The following is a 25,480-nucleotide window of genomic DNA, read 5'->3' as shown; positions in this document are numbered from 1 at the left end:
TTATCTTTTTACAGAATTCATCACACTTTTAATACATAAGTATTCAAAAAATTACAAAATTTGGACTGAAAGAATGATCCATAGCTTGAGATGAGAAAAAGAAAAAAAGAACCATTTGTGGATACATTATCTAGCTATACATTCTTTCTGTATTGTGGTTATTGACAAGAGAACCACATGAGTTAATATAGCCTGGTCTGGAGACAACCTAATGTATTCTTGTTAGAACAAGAAGCTAACCCTTTTTCGTTATAAAAAGTAATGCTGATATAAAAACGTTCTTCATTATAAATGCTTTACTCTTGAGTTTTGCGTTCCAGTAATGAAATGAAGAAACTCTATAAATCTTTCTTATCCCCCAAGATAATTATTTTAAATTGATTTGCCTTCTGACAACATAATAAAGAAGTACAAAACAAAAATGTCTTACAGTTTTAGCAGAGTATGTATTTGCTGACTCCATACCAGACCATTATTACATCAACATTCAAAATAAATTAGATACAAATATAACTACTGTATAGAGATGATAGAGAACAGAATGAAATAGAGAAATCTTTGAATTTACAGAATGTACAAACATAATATATACAAACATCTCAAGAAAACATATGACCAAGGCTTCTCTCTATTTCCAATCTGTAGAAATGAATAATAAATTAATGTGGCTGTGAGAAACAATGGCATCACCAAGCACACTTGATCACATCTTACTTCAATTGAGTTTAAATTAAATAAATAGAAATATCTTATTGATCAACAATATGACAAAATCAACATTCAAATTAGCACAATTACGTACACCTTAATATACTGGGGAATGCATCTCTTTTTGGTGATTTTTAAATTTCTTTTCGGATGACTAAAAAACAAAATGGTGGATATTATAATTTTGTTCATCTCATGGCAAGTTGCATCTTAATTGAACAGAGGTAAATCATGCAAGCAGCAATATCTGGAGAATAAAAGAAATTCATCTTTGTTCTAATCCTAGCTTTCATTACATAAGGTTGCATTTGAACCATTTACCTTGCATTTAGATGGAATTTGCATATTTTCAAAAATTCAGGATATAAATGGAATAATAAAAACATTCTTTTTTAAATTTTTATTGTTGGGAATTAATTGGTGTTATAAACTAGTTGTAAGGCAAGAGTTGTTCAAAAATTAGCTAACAAAATGGATTTTGAATGACGTCTTTCTTTGGGATACAAAGTATGGATTACATGACAAATGGTTCGCAGCATATTGAAATGTGTACAAAAAAGGCAATTCAGCAAATGCAGGCATCTTTTGACTCATTTGCTCTCTTATGGAAATGGCACTGACCACATGTAAACGGGGATATGTTTATTATTATTCTGTCCGCTTAAAAAAAAGTCTTCATATCAAAAAGGCCTACACTTTAGGCAAGTAATACATAGTCTGTCACGTGTGGTCTCATAGTCTCTTGCCATTCACAAGTATTTCAGGTTAAAGGAAAATACTGACTCACGATTAGGAAGGATAAGTATCAAAATACATTCACTTGGCTGAAGTTTCTTTGACTCACAAAGCACAACTCTCTCTCTTCTTCTATTTAAACACGGTATGAAGTACATGTAACAATGACATATATGGTACGTGCACACATTCTAAGAGTGTACCAATATAATTCAGTTACAATAAGCACCATCTTTGTGCCATATTAGACCTTACTTTGCACATCTTAGTACTTTGCAGTCCTACCAATGCAAAGTGGTGTTGGCATTTACACACATACTTTGCAGCAAATTGAGAATCATTTCTTAATTCAAAGCAATAAAAAAGGGACTAGATCTAATAATAAAAACCTTTTGTTGACATTAACTACAATTTGAATGTACCTCGACTACCTTCAAATGAGAAACGTAGTATTGCATTAAAAAGAAAACAAGTATTCACTAATAATTACAGCACATTTGAAATACAGTTCTTTCCTCCACCTTGGGAGAAACTAATCTTCATCAATAAAAAAAAAAACTGGACTTCCAAAATACATTTCTGGGCAAGTCCACGTTATTTTGTCCAATACGTCACAGACCACATCTAAGATTAAAGTATATGATCATTGTCTTAAGATATAGCCCAAGCAGAACTTTGATCAGATCAAATGTATGAAGAATAAAGACATATTTGATGTCAATTCATGTTCAGAAATCTTGAGCAGTTGGTGACGTATGCTGTAAGGGACACCAAATGACCAATACATTGGAAGAGGTACTAGACTTTGGATGGGTTACATTCACATGCGAGTTTGGGACACTCTAAGACAGACATCACGTCTAACAAGACAGATCAGACAGTTAAAGTACGATACCAAACACATCACATGATTATCAGGAAGAGAAAATAAACAGTACCATAAAACTCACAAAATGACAAATTATCAACATTCATCAATTGATTAACATTAAATTAAAAAGGTAGAATTGCAGCAGAGAATTTGGAGATGTACCACTACAATGACACAAAATTGGAAGGGAGTAATTAATTTAGAAGCTGAAACTGACATTTCAATAAGTTATTTTACACTAGCCTTAAATTATTTGACATACAGTCTGAGAAGTCCAGAACTGGAAAGAGTTGATTGAGAGCCATTATACTATTATGGACATATAAATGCTGATTTTCTTTACTCAGAAAATGCTTAGTTTTTACACACAAAATGGGCAAGGTTTCAATCTTAAAAACATGTTTTCTTTCATCTCAATTCAAAGGAAGCACAAATACTGGATAAAAGACTGGATACTGTATTTTTTTAACATTGCTGCAAATGAAATCTTGCAGTAGCACTCTTAGCACAATGTTTCTTCCAGTGGTGGTACTTGTGAATGTTGTCTTACTAATAATATCATCTACTTGTAAATACATGCAGTCATACAGGACCTAGAACTTTAACTCAACAGTAATTGCACTTGACATTATACTGACACTCCTGCAAGTCTGCTGTACTTCAGAATCGGGTCCAAACTACAATTTATTTCAGAATTTTGACACAGATATTTTAAAACTAAATTTGGTAATGCTCTAAACGTTAACTTAGAATGTGAAGTGTAAGGGTATCTCATCAGATTCTCTAAGTTCTGAAGAGCTCTGAACTAAGGCAGGTAATTATAAGGTTTCAGCCACAATACTGCCGAGTATACCAATACCTGCATTCAACCTGTAATTACACTTTGATCTAAGTATTACAGATGGAACTGCTTTTCAATTTGTTTGAATTCTAGATGCATTGGAACAAAATAGACGAAGACCACATTCACAATTGGAATAAATATAAAATAAGACTCTATCATAGAGTCAGCTGTATTTCTTTTTCTTTTTCTTTTTCTTGTAAATGTCATATCATTTTTGTATAAAAATGAACTTCTACAGTAAGACTGGTTATCCTACAAAGAGATGATGTATCATAAATTACCTAATTAAATACTTCATTTACTCTCATAAAACATCTGATATAAAATCTTGGCTCTCGTATTCAAAGAAGCCCAAATATGTTTTTCATAGAAAATCTTCTGTAACATTATTACTGTACATAAATATACAACAATGTGAGCACCGATTCCAGTTGTCAGACCAAACATCTTTACGTCCTATCCAATTAAGATTGACCTAATCTGCCATACGTTACATAAGCTTTACATCAATTTATACGCTGAATCCCCAAATCTATCTAAAATTCCTAGTTATTGTCAGAGGATTTTTATAATATAATTTCACACACACATGTCTGTTAAGCTGAGACACAAGTCTCTACCTCTGAATACAAAGATCTTATTCATTGAATACATTTCCTCTGAAATAGATCAGGTTCATATCCTATCTCATATATATTAATGCCTAAATAAAGCCCAGGTAAAAAGTAAATGGCTCAACTTGGGCTATGCTATATCAAATCAGGAATTAAAAAAATAAAAAACCTTTTCCCCCTCTCTTTCCCTGTCCAATGTAAATTAAGAAAGAAAAAAAAAAACAAGGATGCAAAATGGATCCCAGGTAGTTTGCTCACTCGGGTCTCTGTTACATACAGGGTTACCATTTGGCTGAACTTGATTAGTCTGAAAGACCCAGGGAAGCTTGACTTCCATGTTCTATTCAATATAATGCACAAGTGTTGAAGCTATCATACAAGTGCATTATAATCCCTGAACTTGGAAATATATAAATATTGTCACTGAGCTTTCTTGAAATTAGGTGTGCATCCATAAAAAGCCAGACATGGTCTATGCTGCAAGTAAGTTAAGCTGCCAGTAAGTTTGCTGTCAAAACTATTTTCAAGCTTTAAAAATCCAAACTACAACACAGTGGCCCCAAAGTGGGGTTAGACATGCTACAGGTTGCTCTGGAAATAGGTCATATGACTTCCTCAAATGGTTGCTTGGCTAGGCCTCTTGTTAGTTAGACTGTACCAGGCATATCACATGGATAGAAGTACTTGCACTACTACAAGAGGCCATGACAGGCAACATTTATTTACAATCACAATCCCTAGTCACAAGGTCAATAATGTGCTCTCATTTCTTTTTCACCTTTGCATGTGACAATCTATTAATCAAATTTTTTGTTTGAATTACTTGTGGATTGGATCATCCATGTATTGTATATGAAACACCTTACTAGGTAAACGCTGATGAATAGGAATTGTCTTAGCTCCATTTTAGATATACATTCTACAACATTATTTGTTAAGGGGCCACAAAGGCAGGTACATCTAGGCGTATAAATCTTCAGATCTACTGTAAGAGAATGTACTTATCACTACAATGAGACTAATTAAGATATGATTTTCAGGTTGTCTTCAGATAACGGTGATTGGACAGACGACCATGCACATGAATGGCTCCTGTTATACAACACAGGATGTACTCCATTAGCCTGCTACTTAACTAGAGATTTTACTATGCCTCAGCGTTTAACATAGACTGAAGCCAAGCAAAGCTCCTGTATCATAACGCCCATTATGTAGAGCAACCGCCATGAGCAAGGAGAGAGAGAGAGAGAGAGACAGGGAGAGCCAGCTCGCAGGAGCGTGGAACCCTAGAGATCTTTCATGAATTATTGATGAATTTGCCGAAGATAGCTCGGTAGGCTTTACATCCGTACAGACAAATTCTTGAGCACAGAACAGGAAGACATTTTGTAGAGGAGAACTTATGACCTGCTTACAAATTTCCTAGCTTGCTACAAGTGCAGAAATACAGTGGATGTGTGAAAAAATCAGATCAATTTAGAATCCAAACACCTTGAAAAAAAATGATATCTTCTCTTTAATACTGATTTTGATTTTGGAAAATAAAATATATTAGAGAAGATCCATTTTGTATTTGTTTGAACTAGACATAATGCTTGGGCGAAACACTGTATTTTGTACAAAGGCTAAATAAAATTACAGAAAATTGAATATTTCTTGTCAACATTTTCTCTCTTCACTGAACCCAAAACCCAAAAGGGAGAGAATTGAAAGGAATCATCTACGTTGAGGGCGAGGCAAAACAAATTGGCCTTGTTGAATCATGGAAGAGACAAAGAAGGTGAGTTTAGAGAAAGACTCAATGTCCTTGACTAGGTTGGACTAGTTACCTTCTAGGCTTCTATTATGAATGCTTTCAATGCCATTCATTCTGCGTGCGTGTGTGTGATACCAAACAAAGAACTTCCAAAAGCCAAAGTATATGCACAGATAACAGGGTCTACTTCATAAAAATTTACCTCAAACTCCACATTATTATATCTAATAAACTTTCTATTTCATGTATTCCTAATTCGCTTTTCTTTCTTTACAAATATATCTATTACAGGAAGACAGCTTCTGTCACATAAATATCTAATTAACACTTTAAAAAACCTGAGTTGCATTCCATTCTGTCATGTCTTGTCTTTGTTCCAGCTGCTCTATTTATAACTTCCCCTTTTCTCTGACAACTGAAATAAGTGCTCACTTTTATATTACTTCTATTCTTACAATATTTTTCAGTAAAAAAGTTCTGCATAACTTATATAAAATATATAAAAATACTCTGGTGAATTCACATGCCGACATCGACCAGTATGTGCATAATTTGATCCAGTTCATCTACATGCATGAGGTCACTGCGGCAGCTACCACCCTGAGCCCCAGTGGTTGAGGAGACGACGTCTAACCCTGCAACCATGTCCCCCTGGAAAGACCTGATCCAGTCCTCTGAGTTGGAGGATGGTGATGGGGGCTTGGGGTTAGGGTTGGGTGTATGGGTTGGAATGAATGGAGGGGCTAGATCAAAGTCATACAGAGAGACATCAATGTCTCCAAAGATCTCATCACCAAACTCCATGATGTCTGTACTGGCAGCATTCAGAGTAGGAGTCGCAGTCATGTCCAAGCAAGAGTTGATTTCCTGTTTGATATTATCTCTTGAGATAGGTAAGAGTTTGTCTGTCAGTCTTGTCAACATATTTGTGTGTTGAAGAGCTGTATCTAGGTGGCTTGGCATAGTGGTTTTATTGGCAATGGATGGGAGGCAATTGTTATTTTCATGGCTTGTAACTGTTTTCGCTGTTTCTACACTGTCTGCTTGCAGTCTACTGTCGCTCAACGACAAAGAACTTTTGTCTGCCAGAGGTTGCGCACACCTCTGCACAGCAGGGCACGTGTTCTCGCTACTGGCTACTCGACTTCTCTCATTTAAACATCCTCTAGAGTCTGCTGGACTAGGACTAGAATTATTACTGGTTTCATGGCTGGATGGAATGCTCTCCTTGTTGGGTGCGTCTATGCAGGGTGGTTGGTTAGAGATCAGCATAGACACTCTTGAGCAGTCATAGTGGCGACCCTCTGCTCGTAGCTCACGCTCAATGTGCCGCAGCGTGTTGCATATGAGCACGGAGCGGCGTAAAGGTGGTTCAATCTGCTGGCGTGTCATCTGTAGTTTGCAAGCAGAGAGGTTGAGCACACACTGACGCTGCAAGGTGTAGGAGCAAACCTGTGAACAGGTTGCCAAGCGATGGCTCCCTTCCAAACCATCCTCACCATCATCCCGCTTCCTCTTGGTGCCGGTCCCTACCAGCCCAGGCATTGATCTGAAATGACAAGATAACAAGATATACTTTCAGTCATCACACATGTCTTGTTAGCAAAACAAAAAAATTGCAACATTAACAAAAAAGAGGAAAAAAAGAAAAAAAAATCAATAAATTTCTGCAAGTAGTTCTGAAAGGAATCTATTTTCTGTTCGGTTCCATGTCCATTCAATTGACTTCCACACAGATGAAACTTAATTTTTTTTTAAAGCAATAAAGACGTTATGACTATGATCTCCAGAGAATTATCATCACATACAACACTATGTCATTTACTGTAGCGATTTTTTGAAGAAGAAAAAAAGAAGAAGAATGTACATAATAAATCTCTATAGTAATGCATACTCATATCTCATCACAGTGACTTCTCATCTAACTGTATAACAACCAGAACTTCTGCTTTACTAAATCTGTTAAGTACACAGCAGACCTGTCCAAAGTACAACGATTTGCTCTGAGTGCAGAGTGAACTACATATCTCACTGCAGCAGGTCAAGGACTGAATGCCAGTAGTATATATACCGTAAATGCCAGTTTGCCTCCTACACGTACATAATTATGTAGGTCAGTGTCAACATTATGACCATGTACTCAATGGTCAACGCTGTCTGGAAAACTGTTCTTGACTTTTAATTTCTTGAATCCTCTCACTTTGTGTGCCCATACTGTTTTCCTAGCTACAATACAGGTTGACATGTACATGTATAAAGTTACTCATCTTTCATGCCCAAATGTCACTGCAGTTGTGCAATATAGACGTATAGACATATCCACATTGCAAATTGGTATTTCAACACAATGATGTATCATGTAAATCTATACCTGTATATTTATATTTGTAACTCTACAGTGGACAAATAGGCCTACCATACATGTATGTCTTCAAAACATAAACTTGAGACAAATTCTCAATACCATTCCATGCAAAAGTGATGCAACATGTATGTACATTACTACATTTAACAATGAGATGTATTTTGCTTTTTATTACTCACTTTCTATTGTGTGATATATTTCTACAATTCACAATCCCCCGCCATTCTTTAACCGAAGTCTGCTTAAGTACTTGACAGCAAGCCAAGTAGGTAATTTAATGTTTTTACCCCAGAAATTTGTATAACTTTTCTCCAATCACATCATAGTTTGCTCCCTCTTTAAAATGCTTATAGAGATAGATTAAAAAGTACAGACAGCATACCATTACACTAATGATTTCTAGCCCATTATCTTCACTACGTAGCATGCATTACAAACTGTTGAAGTTCTTTTTGTTGATGTGCAAATATATAAGATCTTCATACGGCTTCTGTCTAAGACTGATCATAACAGGAACACTTCGTCATCAAGGAAAATAATGTATCAAAAGATTCTTTCAAAACAATATGTGGGCTTCCTTCTGAAATTATGTCCTTGTACACAACGGAAGCAAACACATTGGTAAAGGCAAACATGAAGACATGCAATTACAGGAAATAGAAATTTATGTCTTTTATATACAGTTTTCCTAGATTCAACTGAGTATTTATCTTGCCAAAGCTCAGTTTATGGTAAGTCAAAGTCATGTCTGATGACTTGACTAAAACCAGAATCACTTCATCGAACTATCAAATCAGAATTAAAATCATATTTGACTAGTCATTGGTGATTGGCCTATAAGTTTAAATAGGAACAGATTCAAATGAAAGATAGGGCTTGACACTTACAATTAGTGAAGTAATACAAACATTGAGAAATAAACCGGAGAGCTGTTCATCAGGAAACACGACAGGTAAATGACATCACGAAGAAAGTATGAAAGTATAGATACTATCCACAGAACAGCAATTACAAGAAATTATTCCACTCCTATGAGGCACAAACATGACAAATAACATTGCCCAACGATATCCTTGGCTCTCTATGTGAGACTGCCGCACAGGAGAGAGAGAAAGAGCGAGTTACACTCATGACGACTCACTTGCAAATGTTCTACTATTCTGCCTTCGCCCTGAACTATATAGACGAGTAAAGCTGTTGCTCCTGCTCATGCGCTGGCTGGCTGTAGGTAGAACTCCCACACAATTCACCGTAAAAAAGAGACAACTACGTACAATGGAAATATCTAGTCTTTCAATGCAGACCCTTTGATTCCATTAGTCAACGTGAAAAAAATGAACAAACTACAGAACAAAGGCACACACCTCTTTTTCTTGTCATTTTGCTGTTCCTAAGGAATGATGATACTTGATTTTACATGGCTTTTGGGAACACTCATACCCATACCACATGCAAACGTAAGAATTGACATAACAGGAAAAAAAGAGGTTCTGGTGAACATATCTTGATGATTCAACCAGAGTCTGCAATCTCCAAGAATAGTTGCAAGCATATGAAACAGAGCAAAGACGTGCAAGTGCCCACACACTGTCTATCTCATACACTCTCACACCATACACACACATTTACGTGTACGAGTTAGGGCGCAGAACTGACGTAGAAAGGATTATGTAGTATGATGGAAATATGAATATATACTTTGGCTGGGACTTCTTGTTTTTGGCGTGTGCCAGGCATGTGACGATCTAGTCATCAGCTCAGGAACTAAGAGCGTCATACAGCCGTCCACACTTATGAAGATAGTAGTCTCACTGAGCTCACAAGGGTTACCATATATCATCACAACATAGTCATTAAGTCAAGACTCTATTCTTAGGAAAGTAAAACGTTACCTTCTTCAAATTTAGCCATCACAACAATTTCTTCAAATTCAAATTCATCAATATTCAGTATGAATATTCTCTTGGGGTTAGTGATGAAAATAAATCAGTTTCACTCTAAATTACAGGCCTTTGTTCTATGCTCACGGACAAAAATCCATCATACCCATGACATTGAAAGTTAAACTAGATTTTATTTTTAAAATACTTTTCAAATGAGAGTGAAATAAAATTGCTTGGAAAATGTAAAAAAAATTCTTGAATATTGATTCAAAGTGTCAATGAATTCAGAAAATAAGGATAAAAACAATCAAATGAACAACAGACTCCTATTTGTGCCCAGCTTGAACTTTTAACATGCTCTTTCAAGCAGTTTCATCCAGGCCTGGTTTCATCAGTCAATTTCAAAATCCTGAAAAAGAAAAAAATGTTGAAGGTCTGATCTAACTTTTCAAGATATCTTTTGCATTATCAGCCAGGAATTGATTGCACCACAGTACAAATCAAGATTACTTTAATTAGTTTTGTTCTGTTGCAGCGTTTCATTAAAAAAAATTCTAAGTTTAAGTGATAAACAATTAAATTACTTTACATTTTAGTGACAAGACTTGCTTGTCTGTTTTCCATGTACAACATATACTATGCAGACAAGGTCAAGATGAAGCCCATATGTGCTTTCCTATGTGACTGCAATAGGTCTGTCTAGATCGCGCTATTTTAGCATCAGGGAACATACAACTGGTGCACACAGAATTAAGGGAAAACCCCCTTCCAAACAAACTTCCAACAACTTGAATGGTGCAATTTACCAGTCACACTGTGGCCTATAGGTCGCCATAACCCCAATCAAAGAACAATGCAGAAACTCCAAAACAAGTCATCTATGACTCATGTTAATTCATATAGCATACATACCATGACGAACATTAGTCAGATGGACCGACTCTCTACTGTCTCTACTATATGTGGGTTGTCAGTTGGCTATCACAGTGCATGGTATAAGTAATGACTTGTTGGCAGGACGGACATGTCGACATTGAGAAACAATGAGCTTGTCAAGATTAATCAAATTTGCAGAGTTAACATTAACAAAAGTACCAGCTCAAGTTTCCAGGCAGGAAAGTTACAACATGGATATGCAATTCACTTACATATCACTCTATAGAAAATATAAGTTTTTAACTATAGACCTAAAAGGAAATACAATTAAAACAAAAAGTGAAGAGTAAAAACTTTTCACAACAAATGCCCAAACATACCAGTTTTGTAGTAACCACTTGATAAAAAAACAATGCAAAGTTGAGCCAAAAATGACTTTGTATCCTTCCAAAAATTTAATGTAAATCCTGAGTTTTATGACAGAGAGTATTCCCTGCTACAAATGTGACGTCCGGTAGACACAAGAGTTGGAACGGCAAATGAAATCAGAAGTTAGCCTGAACAAAAGCAAGTTCATCCTACTCACAGGGAAATTATACGGACACTTGCGCAAAGGGAGAGAAGGAGAGAGGGAAAAGTACCCGATGAGTGAACAAGAGAGAACATGCAGGTAGAATAATCGGGGAAGTTGATTCCTGTTTGGACATATACACGGTGAGCTTGTAATGATCATGAAAGAGCATACAAGCCCGAGCTGCCATTATATTCACCAGTGCAGAGTTGTGTAAACATAGAATGAAACTATTATCAGTGAATTACACCACTCGTTGCATACACACTCGCGAGTAAGCGTGCGCACCAGCCAATTGTGGAACAAGGTAATGAACAGATAGGGAACTATTGCTTCATGTAGGGGAATTTTTGTTTGGAGCCCCGGGAAATTGAAGAATAGTCATGGGTTTGTATCAAGGAATATGAGCTCACAGGGGGTAGTTTTCCTTACTCTCAATTGGGGCTCAAGTCACCAATATTTCTAAAGCAAGGGACTGTACAGATTAATTCTGAAGAACATATTTCCACAACATACTAATATTTTTAGATTTTATCATCCCCCAAAGAAATCCCAAACTTTACCTGCATTAAACTTTATACAGTATTAGTTTAATAAACACTTGCATACACGGGTCATAAGAAGAGACATTGTTGTTATGAAGGCAGTAGGTACAGAAAGACTGGACTACATGGAGGGGATATACAGTAATTCAGAATTGCATGAAATCAGCACAATCCTGATGCTGACTTTCATACATATTATGCAATCTCATTCTCAAGCCATTAATACAAGGTACTTTTTTTACAATTATCTAACTTAAGTTCTTGGGTGTTTTTTTCCTTCAAGGTATGCATTATGAATGGTACAGTGTATATAGTAAAGAGTTTTGATAATGTTACAACAAACATTGTACATTTTCTCATTACAATCAAATAATTCAAGTTCATTCTCCGGCAATTCATTTTAATAATTTTTCTGCTTGTCGGAATGAAATTTTATAGGTTAAAAGCTATATTTTTGGAAAATTAATTGTCAGTGTAATGCAATGAAAATATGTTGTCAAATCCATTTCTCTTTTCCCAAAACGACTGTTACACAACTTCTGATATACATGTATTACAAGATGGGATCTTGTAATGGCAAAACATAAGTAGATCAACTTGACTCATATTCCGAGTATTATTATGATGTCTATTGTCTTGTCTTGTGTATCAAAGTGAATGGGTAAATTATTTGAGATTCTTACAAACTATCCTGCTTGCCTGCAGCCATTAAGTGAGTGATAAAACTATTACAATTGAACAGTCCATGATAATACAATGAAACTGTCCTTGTTTTGTACAAGTTTACATGCTTGAATAAATGTGTTAGTTCATTCTATGAACCACCAAGATAAATAATGTATCAGTGATACATTTTTTAAAGTACATGCATGTGATTTCGCACTGCCAAAGTTCCACACAAATGAAATAATTGAGAATACATGTAGCTAGTACAGGGAAAAGGCCTACATTTTGTTACTCATTTCAAAGTGAGAGATCAAAAAACAGGCAAGTTACTAACTATTCAATTGTTGTACTTCTTGTCTGTACATGCAGCTGCTTTCCATAACAAATTGTAGGATATTTCATAGCTTTTCAGAGATATTGAACATGTGTAATTTATTTCATTTCATTGTTCAAAACTTGAAACTTTTGTAAATTACATGTATACCATAAACAAGTTTGAATTTAGTCTTTTTTCCCTCCCATTTTACCTGTGTTGTCTATCAAGTGTAATGATAAAAAAGGATATACATGAACTGCTCTTTTAGAGATTCTTTACTTAATTGCTGTTTGACAAATTAGAATAGTAAGTCTTCTAATTAAGCATGTGAAGCTTAGAAAAGTAACCTCAAGGTTGGAGGCAATCACAATAGGCCTGTCTTCATCAGCTCGAGTTTGCCAAATAACCTGCTATTTTCAGACTTGCGATATTATCCCGAAGCTCGAAATTGTGTCCTTACCAGACCGATATGCCCATCACAAACTACACTGTAGCTCAGAGGGCGCAAATTAGCCCACTATTTCCCAAATTGCGGGATATTTTGGAAACAAAACTAAGATTTCTCTGGATATTTTCTCAACCAAATATCCTGCTAATTGCAACTGCGTGCTGATAATAATTTGCGACGAGATAGTTGAAATAGCGGGTTATTTGCTGATGACGACAGGCCTACTGTCTTTTCTTGATAAATCCTCATAAAATGTTATCTTACACAAAGGCACACATACAATTTAGGCTGTCATCAATAATATCAATAACACTCTTGTCATACTTTATACCAATAAACAATATACCAACTCTTTGACGAAACATGTTTGTTTTGTAAAAGAGAGTTATAATATATTGCGCACTTTTTTGTGAATGTGAATTTAGTAAACAGATATGGAATGAGACAACACAATGGATATATTGAACGTTCACTTTTTCAGATTATGTTTACAAGAGGAAATACAATTCTTGGTTTAGAAGAAAAGAGAAATAATGTCTGGATGCAAGGTCGATTTTCTCAGAAAAGCTGAGCAACATGTTTCCTGTATTCTTTGAATGAAGAAACAAAAAGTTGTTCAATATTACGAGGATGAAAGATATATATTTATAATTTATCTGGTACATAGACATGTAGATGATTTGTTAAGTGGCAGTCACTTCAGTCTTTGTTTGTTTGGGAAAATGTGAGAGAATCACCTCATATCAACCAAATGAGTCAAACTTGTAACGTTATGATTGTTTCTTACTTTCATTATTATTTTGACTTTATCCAATAAATTTGCCTGTAGAGGGCTAAATATTTTCATTAAAATAAAAACTCTTTGAATAATGCCCAATGACACACAGAAATATTAAAACATATTTACATGATTGAAAATAAAGTACGAGATGAAATCAAGTATGTGAACATGAGCCCTTACACTATTACAATCACATACCATCTCACGTAGCAACACAGGGTCTATGTGATGTCACATACCATTCTAACCATGCACAGGAATGTCAATGCTAGTTTGACAAGGACACAATTGGAATCACGGTTCACCAACGTGTAGGCCTATAGATCTTACACACATATAAATCAGTTTACAATTTTTGTAGGCCTATTTTGGCTTTCTCTCTCTTTGCTCACTTATTAATAATAACTCTCTCTCACACATTTTGATGTGATTGGCCAAGCCCAATTTGTCAGGCATGAGCCAATGTCTTTTTCAATCTCCTGTACCCCCCCCCCCTCTCTCTCTCTCTCTCTCTCTCTCTTTCTCTCTTTCTCTTTCTAAGTAACTATTTGTAACTTGTAGTAACATCTCTGTATTAATGTAGATTAGAATATCTATGCCGATGATTATGTAGACCAACATTTTTGTATGGGTGTCTCTCCAATGCTAGCAATAATATTCAAACTGTTTTGTCTGGTTGTTTGCTTTGTTTTGTTTTGTTTGAGACCTTACATTATAGCACATACATGTAGGCCTGTTTGAAAATGTTATTCAAAAAAAAAAAATTACAGTATAAAAAAAAAAGGAAAAAGGAAATAATCTATATTTTATCAATCTTCTTCAAATGCATGCACATAAAACATGTGCGTTTTATACCATTAAATATGTTTTTCTCTTCAGGCCTATATATTGTAAATCTGTTTATGTTGTAACTGATAGGATTCTGTGAGAAGTAGTGCAGTTCATATTCATGTTTGTATTGACATATTCCAGATGAAAATAAGGGCAACAGGCCTAACACTACACTGCAGCTAGCTGGGAGCCAAGTTGACCTCAAATATGCTAATTAGAGTTGGCCAGTGTGTACACATGTATGCAAATGAGCAACCATCTCCCCTATCCCAAGCACACAGTACACAGCGCCTATTACGCATCTCCGTACACTTGTACACACGCACACACAGAGTATACACAACTGAGCTATCAGGGTTGCATGCATTGTAAGCGTGTAGGTGGTAAAATATGTTGCTGTGCAGATAACAAGTATATTCCAGGCACTTGTGTTCTCTTATGTAGATTTAGAGCTCAAACATAATAACGTGATCTAAAAACATCCAACAGAAATACCAACATAAAATCTATGTAGTTTACCCAATTTTGTGGCAACTAGTCACAATACCATTAATTCGACCATTAATTCAGTATTTTGCAACAATTTAATAAAATTGCCTGCAATTTCCACATACTGAAAAAGATTTCCTTTTCATAAGAAGCATAGACTTTGTGTAAGTCTATATCATTGCCCCCCTCCAAATGTATATTGTATTCATTTGGCCAGCATTCTCGAAACCCAGCTTATAGTTTATATTTATTCCATTACTGAAGTCTGAAGCTAGAGCACATCGTATCTACTTTGTGTGGTTTGTTTTCAAGGTTGCGTACAAAATAATGCCTAATAATAAGGCCAAATAACAGAATAATGTGTTTCTTGTCCAGACTTTGAAAAAAAGGAGGAGGCAGGGCATTACTATTTCCTTTTTTTTTTCAAGATGGCTGCAATACTTATTATAGTTGGCAAACCTATTTATTCACATATATTGTGCTATGTGAGTATACTGATGCAATGTATGACAAAACAAATGGTTTAGAACAAAACGTATATAGCACCAACGTGTTTTTTTGGAGGGGTGGGGGCTTTTTTTATTCTGATTAGTAAAGAGTAACAAAAATGGAGGCAGCGGCCCAAAAGGAGGCCAGCGGGGACAAGAAACACTTCATTTTTGAGATTTGGTCTATCAAATCTACTACAGTACTATGCTTTTTTTAATTTTTGATTTTTAATTTTGGCACCCCTGTCATAAAGCTAAAAGCACAATCATGAGGAGATATCTCAATCCATTTGACAAGTGCGGCCGGACACAGTTCAGATTACATAGAATCCACTTCTGGGCCCCGTTGCATAAAACTTATCATTGATGGTAACTTTGCCATCAATGGCAACTACCATGGTAACAGGGCTCAACAGCCAATTAAAATCAAGGTTTCCATGGTAGTCATCATTGATGGCAAAGTTACCATCAATAGTAAGTTTGTGCTACGGGGCCCTGGTCTGGACTCAACCCTCTTCGCACAGTCCAATCATGGACCGAAGTGACAGTGTTACTATTCACATTGGCTTTGAGGTCCACACACTCCTCTGCCACCCCTTAAAGGGATCGTTTAACAATGTTAAATCTGAGATACACGGCCCTACGTGTTATCAGTGTCTGTGATATGGTGTAATATTGAAGCCCTAAAAAAATTGCGCTTCAAAATGATCAAGAAGTGCCTCAAAAAAGTAAAAATCTTTGAGTGACCGGTTTTACCATACTCGTTTTTCCCAATAGACTGAAGTGTTATGAAAACCGTCAGGCGAACGGTTTTCAAAATTTGTAATTCCAATCATAAATATCTTGATAATCAGACAGGCGATCAGCTTGTAAAAGTCATGGGGTTCCTGACTGACCTAAAGGTTTATAATTATCATTGCATCATGAACTAAATCCAGAATTTTGTTTCAGAATCTGAGACAAAGTTACCGGATCCCACGCACATTACATGTAGATGGATTCGGGCCAACTCCGACCCGGGGACAACTTGGCCCGCTGCAAAAACGGTCATGTTTGGTCATTTTACCCTAACCCTAACTCTAACCCTAACCCCAAACCTGCAAAAACTGACAGGCCGAGTTGTCACCAGGTCCGAGTAAGCCCGACTCTGTGTACATGTATGAGTTCACCGATTTATGGAGTGCCAAACGTCAACCTCTTCCTTCTCTAGAAATCAGTGTGATTTTATAACTAGTTGAAAATACAAAACTTTGTCATTTTTACAGTGAAGTTAATTATGAATTCATGAATTATAAACATATACATGATGGCCAATAATATACACCCTGTATACAGGAGGAAGCTAAAACTATATATATGGAAGTGTCTACTTTTCTACTTCATGGCAGCTGTATACCTGTAAATATGCCTCTTAGTCTATTTCATATCAGAGCAAATAGCAACACTGATTTCCACAGGAAACACATTCTTGATGTTTTTCATCTTTCAAAAACGAATGACAGCATAAGACAAGACTAAAATGATTCCCATGAACCCCTTCTGTCTCACTAAGTTTTGTAATCAAGATTAATTAAAGTCAATTTCATTTGCATTTAATCTAAATCTTTACTTCAATGATGTTGAATCAGGAATGAAATATCTTCTGTGAGATTAATCTTTATAAAAAAATCATGTAAGTACATGTGTACCAGTATGCCTACGGTACCTATTATTTAACATGTAAACCTGCATGTACTACTGTACAAAAATATAGTGTTTATTTTTCTCAGTTTTCATGCAACTCTGTAGGCCTATCCCTGAACTTGTAATCATCATGACCTTTACAAACATGGAAGAGATGAACCTGTGTGTTTGCAAAGGTTTACAAGGCCCCTGTATTGTGAAGGTAGAAGTGGCTGGGATCGGGGATAAAGCTGAATAACTTGGCATGTGTAGATAGTTTCCTACATCTACTTCCTCAAAAAGGAAACTGCAGAGGGACTGCAGAGTACTTTTGAGTCCAAGCCAGGACAGACAGTCAACTCAAATTGCCTCTCTCTTACTAGTCTTACTGCTGAATCACACACTATAAACATTGCATTACTAATACATGCGATACAACAGCTACATTTCAACTCACAAAGTTGTAGACCGCCTGTAGTCTACATTAGCCTTTATCCTACCTGTTCGATTAGGAATAGAGTATTGCAGTTCAGTTTTTAAGAAGTAAATTGTTTACCATGAACTCACACCTTAAAAGTTTAACAGGGGGCCTAAAGGCTACAGAGTAGCCTCAAAATTGCACATAAACCATCTAAATGTAGAGTACAATGAAAGTATAAAATCTTAATAATCATATTTGTTTGAAAATTAAGATGAACTATTATATATATCGTGAGGGACAAAGAGAGAGAGAGAGAGAGAGAGAGAGAGAGAGAGAGAGGAAGGAAAGAGAGAGAGAGAGAGAGAGGAAGGAAAGAGAGAGAGGGGGAAGCGAGAGAGAGAGAGACTCAGACGGATAGAGGCAGGAGAGACAAAGAGAGAGAGAGAGACAGAGAAAAGAGAGAGACAGAGAGAGAGAGAGAGAGACAGACAGACAGACAGACAGAGAGATTCATCCAATGAGAGATGATAAAAGTTTGTAAGCTGAGTCATAGGAACTGGAATGGTGACTCACCCTTGCTTATCCTGAAAGCCCCAGGAAAATAAAAACTATCTGAACAAAAACTTGTTGCATTCCCCTACTCTTTGCCATTCCACTACAAGGACTAAACAAGGAAACAAAAGCACTTGCTAACGTCATACGTACTTACTGTACATGTGATATGAATGACATAATTGATAATTAATAGAAGAGGAAAACAATGCCCTTTTCTTCGGAGATCATAATCAAAATTTAAGTACATCACAAGGCTCAAGACAAATTCCCTTTTAGCAAATGTCTTTTTAAAGAAGATTATAACTTAAATTCTCAAGTACTTTCTAAAATAATAGAAAACTCCTTTGTCCATATATTTCCTATTGTGATTTCTAGAATATTTCTATGTATGTTTTACTTTGTTTTGCCCAAAGTAAAGTGATTAATATTTGAATACTTTGCATGACAAATTAACTTATGACGATCCTGCTCCTTTTATTGGTTAAAAGACTTGGGCCTGCTTTTTCAATAAACTTCCAAATGTTATATGATACAACTGGTTCATCAAAATGTTGGTTGAAAACAAACAAGTAGTGCAATGTACGTCAGTGTTAGAATAGATCCATAACATGGTAATATTCATCATAGAGCTCCGGTGACATTGCTTTGTCTCTGAGTAGTAGACTAAGCATAGTCTATAAACATAAACCTTATGCACTTTTTAGTAATATGGTTGCACATTAGAACTTATCAGCCACGAAGGACAGGTAGCTAAAGTTTAATATGACAGAGAGTAACATGCTAGAACTTTAAGTTCACAATACGTTATTCTGTCCATAGAAGTGGAGGGGGGAACAAAAGTAAAAAAATTCATGAACTGATGTCTGAATCATAAGACTACTGTCAGAATGCGCACGCCGCCACCGCCTGTGCACTTTGTAAGGGAGTGGGATGGTGGGGAAGTTGTAGGGAAAGAAGTGAGCTCAATCCTCACTCCACCCAGGACAGAATTCACTGCCACGCCCTACATTCCTATATTAGAAACAATTGTCTCAAACATGACAATGTGTCATGGAATGATTGTCATAATTACTCATTAAAACACTCGCAGCTCTCTGTTCGTTAATAAAATCAATCCATTTACCCCACAAATACATTGTACACCGTAAATCAAAGTTCTAAAAAATGCAAGCAAAATTCCAATTTGGAGTTATCAGAAAAGTTAACTTTGACTCTTGCAAAGTTTCCCTGGGGTTCCATCATACTTCTAATAGACCTGTACCGGTACACAGGTAAACCCATGGTACAGTCAAGAATAAGGAGAGAAATGTATAGAGGATCACAGCGCTCTTCCATTCATGCACCTGCAATCCAACACAACACTTATCTCATTGTAGTCCTACAAAATCTCTATTGAGAGGCGAAAGAATGAGCCCATCAATAGAACCCTTTTCTTGAAAGACTGGTTATAAAGCAATAATCCAAACCCCTACTACCAGCTAATACACGGGACAAACAACAATGCTTTGCCAGTGCAACACCCCTACATATTCCCCCATTGTCTGCCGCTGTACAGTTACACTGCTTGCTTCTCGCTCGTGGGCTCATACACAATAGGCACAGCCTTGGCTACTGGATGATACAGGGATAAATAAGCAAGCTAGCTAGCAAGCAAGCAGGCTGGCTGGTAGGCACAGTGCCATCATTCAACACCCAACGTAGATCAGTTGAAGGGTCAGGGTCCTTGGAGGAAAGGGAGAGGAATGAGAAAGAAATAGTTTGAGGTGGAGTACAAAGAGTACATACCATTTACAGGAACCCCAGGAAGAGCTAGTAAACAACCTTGTTGCTAATGCGCAACGCATTCCCTCATGCATTTTACCACAGATTTATATATCTGTTATTACAGTACTATTCATTTTACTGCTTTAGATCGACTTAAGAAATTGTTTACCATTTAGCACTTAAAATTTAAAAATATATTCCCCAAAAAAAACAATACAGACAAAAATATTATCAGTCACCAGGCAGAGTGAAAAAGAAATACTTTGAGGTGGGGTACAGTGATTAACCCAATGGAACAAAAAGAGTACCGGTAGGCTACTTCACTACATGGTGTATCATGCTTCCCTCTACATTTCCTGTTGTCAAAGTTTTTGACAAGTTTGCTTTGCCTAAAGTTCGCAAGCTTCCAGAGAAATAAATGTAGTTCCTTGTTTCTAATAGTCCATTTCCTTCTGAAGGTCTAAATGAATCCAAACTATTGACTATGATGTGCCAATAGTACACCTTTATTAAGAGGCCAGGGTCTGTTGCATAAAACTTACCATTGATGGTAACTTTGCCATCAATGGCAACTAGTTAACTACCATGGTAACAGGGCTCAGCAGCCAATCAAAATCAAGGTTTCCATTTCCATGGAAGTTACCATTGATGGCAAAGTTACCATCAGTGGTAAGTCTTGTGCAACTGGGCCCTGGACTAGAATTGTTGGGTATTGAAAAATTGCAGAAGGAACTTATATCCTTGGACAAACCGAATAGAAGAGCACATGGGAGATTGAAAAGGAAGGTCTCGAAACAGCTTTTTAAATATTTCAAGGTACTATTCAATAGTTGTTTGGTGTATAATAGCCTTTATAGGCTTGTTCTTTTGTCTAAATAATAAATAAGAATGTTTGTCTCTTTCTTTGTATTACTTTGGTTGATGGATGGTAAACAAATATAAATAAAAAGGTTATCATAAAAACATAAAGCTACATGTACCTGTATGTAGACCAAATAGCAAATTTCTTTTCTCTAACATGTACCATTTTTTATTGAAAAATTTGCTTAAATGGCTTTTTCAAATAAATATTTACAATCTAATGAGGTTGGAGATAATTAAAATAAAACCTTTCCCATGCATACGATAACATACAAAGGAATTTTCTTACCGGTAATTACGTTTGTGTCGATGCTAAATGGTGTAGATGGCTAGATGCATATTACTCTTGGGGTTTTTAGGCTTCCCAATTATATATTAATATAACCATGAAGAATCATCAATGAATTTGAACTTTCAGTCAGCTACTGTTTGATATACTTGTAAAATAATACATATGCTCAAATTTGCACATTCATATTATATTCATATTCATATTTATTTCATTTCCAACAGAAAAGTAAACAAAGATATTACATTTTTTTCCCTCATACATAAATCATTTTTTCAGGAAACTATACAAATAAACTTTGCACATAATACAATTATTACAAGAAATTCTTAATTTCTGAGGAAATGGGGGGATCCACTAAAAAGCAGTGCTTGTAGTTTGTGGATCCCCCAGGATCCACAGTACACTGACTAGTAGAGAATACTAGGCATGCCTAAGGAAGCTGAAACCCTCAACAGGCAACATTCACAATTTCACAGTGTACCGCACATGTTTGATGTTTGCATCCTTCTTCTTTTTATAATTTACTATTATTAATAACCTGCAAGAATATCTCACTTCCAATGAAACACTCTTAGCAAATGACACTCTGAAATGCAAGACAAGCAAAGCGGCAAAAGATTTGAGACAACTTCAGAAGGGCCTAGATCATTGGCACTAATGGCAGATGAGTTCAAATTTAAGACATAAATGCTTTTCCATCATAGGAACTTACAGGAGATCACCTGTACAGGCAGCTAGTAAATTACCTACAGTGTACGTACATGGCTGAACTACTGTCCACAACCTGTCCTTCAAAAGAGAATGTGCAGGAAGAGAATGTGTTGTTGACAGCTACAATCAAGCCAACATCATCCTTGTCTTCTTGCAGAGAAACTTGGGATCAACTACATCCTAACCATAGAAAGTGCTTATCTTGCCACAGTGAGACTGCTTGCTGAGTGTACTGTAACTGTACATGTCTGGGAGACTGGAACCCACAGAAAGAAAAACTTACAAAGTAGAGATGGTCCATTGGAAAGCTGCAATCTGGCAGCAGATGTGTGTCTTGTGTGAACAATATCCTCCAAGAACAAAAAAAAAAAAAACATAGCACATGGCAAGTCTGCAACCCTACTAACTAGGAATCATCTGCCTTTTCTTCTTCAAAATGCACAACACCCAGGTAACAACTTCACATTCTTCCACCTTTTTCAGCGCAGCCTGTTTGGTGCTACAACTGCAGTACGGCCAAGCAAAAGTCTTGAGGTTACATTGGGTCGCACTCTTAACACAGCAATGTACAAATTGCAATCAAATTTCATATATGAAGTTATGTACATACTTCTTAAACACAGCTATTCTTAATGTCCAAGAGGATTGCAAGAGGCATACCAAAACTACAAGATGGAATATATCTACAGTACAGACACTGCCATAAAAAAATGGTTTATGAAGGTTGTTACCAAGGTTTCAGAGAATAACAATTCATTGATAAGAATACAATCATGAACTGGTCTACAGGTATCTGATGTTACTTCAGTCTATGCAGGATGATGGCGACACTGTCCAATGCCCACCCACCCATACCAGTAATACCCAGACTTATAAATATTGTAACAATGCAAGTGTTGAAAGTGATTCAATCAAAATTATTAAAGATCTGATATAAGATATCACATCTAGAGTATTTTCATTAAAACATTACACCTCAGCACTTGAGGGAGTCATATGTTTAAGCAGCTTTTCAGTGTCATGCCTCCTCTCAGGATCTCAGCAATACTGGTACATCATTACAATCACTGGCCTCTTCATTCTCCAGCAAGAAACAATGATATCTGGTTATGTGCTGCCCTCTAGTCCATGAGAGGAAAACTGAATGTGTTTATTGTCATTTGCAGCAGTAAAGGCTAAGCAAGAGACAGCATGATAGTATAGTTTTCACCATGAGGTCAAGCTTACAAGGCATCAGGGAGAACTCAGCATCGTGCAGCATTGAGATTTCAATAGTTGCAATGCCGATTACATGACAGGTTTTGCGGCATTTCACCCCGTTTTAACTTTATGCCCAACATCAAGGTAAGTTCAAAGTAAAAATAAAATTGTCAATAATTGCTTTTTGAAGCAATCTTGACCTTGTTCAGGCTTGGTGTATACCGGTACATGTATATATCAGTTGTATTTAATGCTGAAAAATTAATTGAGTTTTTGCAATTAACGCAGCTAAGCTCAGCTCTCTTGAGATACCTTAGCTAAAATCTTTCGCTAAGGCCAAAGTGCCTCTAGATTTCTACTACGTTACTAGTGCGGAGTTAGCCCCAGAAAGCTTCTATCAATGCTTGTTCTAATAGACTATGTAGAGCGTAGTGAGGTCTGAAGGGAGGTAGCGTTGTTACAGTGAGAACGGGCTTGCTGGTCTCATCGCGAGCAGCAAATTCACGAAACTGGACAGATCTATAAGCTGTAGATCTAGCCATGCAAGTCCTACACATATCTTCCCTTTTTCGTTCATAGCCTCTTATTTGGTTAGGTAGGGTCGGATCCTCTCTTTAGAGACAGAAGCCGACCATAGGGTCTGCTGTGCAAACTTTGGTGGCTCAATCAAGCCACCAAACTTTGCCTCAAATACTCAATTTTGGCGGATTCATATCTGATGCATTTATTCTTGAAAATTAGGCCTAGGCTAAAATACATAGGTTCCACTTACTAGATTGACTGTATGATGCGTTTCAAGCCCCACAGCACTACTTGCCCCCTCTACATAGCAAACAATGCCTAATCAGTGATCATTGGTCCCCCATGGTCCCCTTTTAATTGAGAGCTGATTTGATAAGATAACCACTTGTCAGTGACCATGCAGGGAGGTCTAATCACTCCTGGCCAAACACATTGAATACGAAGTGGCTGATCGGCAAGTTTGACAGTAGACTCACGATTTGAATTGTCAAAGAATTTTGTCTAACATCAGTAAGTTGAAAAGATTGTATTTTACCGCTATATAGTAGGCGTCATCAAATGTCACTAAAAATAAAGTACTGATTTTGAGTGAACTCAGTTAAAGCCCCACTGTACTACTTATAGCTACTAACTTGCGCCCTCTATATAGCAAACGATGCCTAACCGGTGCCCGTTGGTGCCTGTTGGTCCCCCATGATCTCTTTTTCTTATGACTTATGTTGATTGAGAGCTTATTTGATGAGATAACCACCTGTCAGTGACCTTGCAGGGAGGTCTAATCCCCCTGGCCAAACTAGTGCAGACAGGCTTTAACTTTGTACTGTGGTGTTTGAAATGTTGAGAATCATTAGGTAGTCTAAACTCTAAACAGTTTTTAATACACAAAAAGTATACTGAGTAATGCTGCTAAGTGTGCTCGAATTGAGTATTTTGGGCAAAGTTTGGTGGCTCGATTGAGCCATCAAATTTTGCACAGCAGACCCTATGGTCAGGTTTTGTCTCAAGATACAAAAGAGTATTTTACTTTTACTTGCACTGTACACTCGGCACTTGACAAACACAAGGTACGATAATACGCCAACGGCGGACTGTACTATACTGGAAGAAGAAGAAGAAGAAGTAAATTCTGTAACTTACCTGGCATAACAAAAAGCCAAAAGTCAGGCCTTACTTAAATAATACTTTAGTTTAGAACTCATGAATATGCACTAAATTTCACTAGAGGTCTAGAGGTCTAGGCGTAAGGCCCCTACATCAAATCAAGTACACTTTCTCAATCTTCCGTCGTTGCTGTAAACTAAAAGCATCAGGATAGACTAGACACCATACAAGTTACAACACAATGACACACATGCACATAATATATGACACAATCGTTCTTCCCAGCTAGCTAGCCAGCCAAGCCCCAGCGAGCGCGAGCCAGGCCAGCGCCAGGCCCAGAAATAACCAGCTCGAGTGTTGTCTACCTACCGTCCTGGCATTCTTGTCCTCCAACAACGCCTTGAAATCCAAGCTTCTTCAAAACCTTTTTCTTCGTCTTAAACGGAATCTTCTTGCATACAGCATTTCGTTGGGTCATTGCTTGGAAGCACTGATTAAAACTTCAGTTTTACTGCAATTGGATTGTCTTTATCTGATTTGGTGAATGCTCCTCGGCTCAATTCAACACTATAGTTGTCGGTGCTCGACTCTTTCGTAACGCTAC

At 36.7% G+C, this 25,480-nt stretch overlaps 1 protein-coding gene across 3 annotated transcripts; it reads right to left on the bottom strand.

The window, feature by feature from the left end:
- Positions 1-25,480, bottom strand: LOC577789. 3 transcript variants are annotated; one of them, XM_777998.5, is made up of 2 exons: positions 25,246-25,480; positions 1-7,077 (listed from the first exon to the last, which is right to left on the bottom strand). In XM_777998.5, the coding sequence occupies exons 1-2, from the start codon at positions 25,254-25,256 to the stop codon at positions 6,048-6,050; spliced, it is 1,041 nt and encodes a 346-aa protein (XP_783091.2). In that variant the 5' UTR covers positions 25,257-25,480; the 3' UTR covers positions 1-6,047. The 3 variants fall into 3 exon arrangements, with proteins under 3 accessions (XP_783091.2, XP_030855525.1, XP_011669684.1); XM_030999665.1 differs by lacking the exon at positions 25,246-25,480 and adding an exon at positions 11,033-11,764; XM_011671382.2 differs by lacking the exon at positions 25,246-25,480 and adding an exon at positions 8,781-9,241.

The sequence above is a fragment of the Strongylocentrotus purpuratus genome, unplaced genomic scaffold, assembly GCF_000002235.5.
Source record: "Strongylocentrotus purpuratus isolate Spur 01 unplaced genomic scaffold, Spur_5.0 spur5_scaffold_5, whole genome shotgun sequence".
Lineage (NCBI taxonomy): Eukaryota > Metazoa > Echinodermata > Echinoidea > Camarodonta > Strongylocentrotidae > Strongylocentrotus > Strongylocentrotus purpuratus.
Note: the sequence above shows the minus strand (reverse complement) of the source record. Positions and strands in the feature narration are given on the sequence as shown.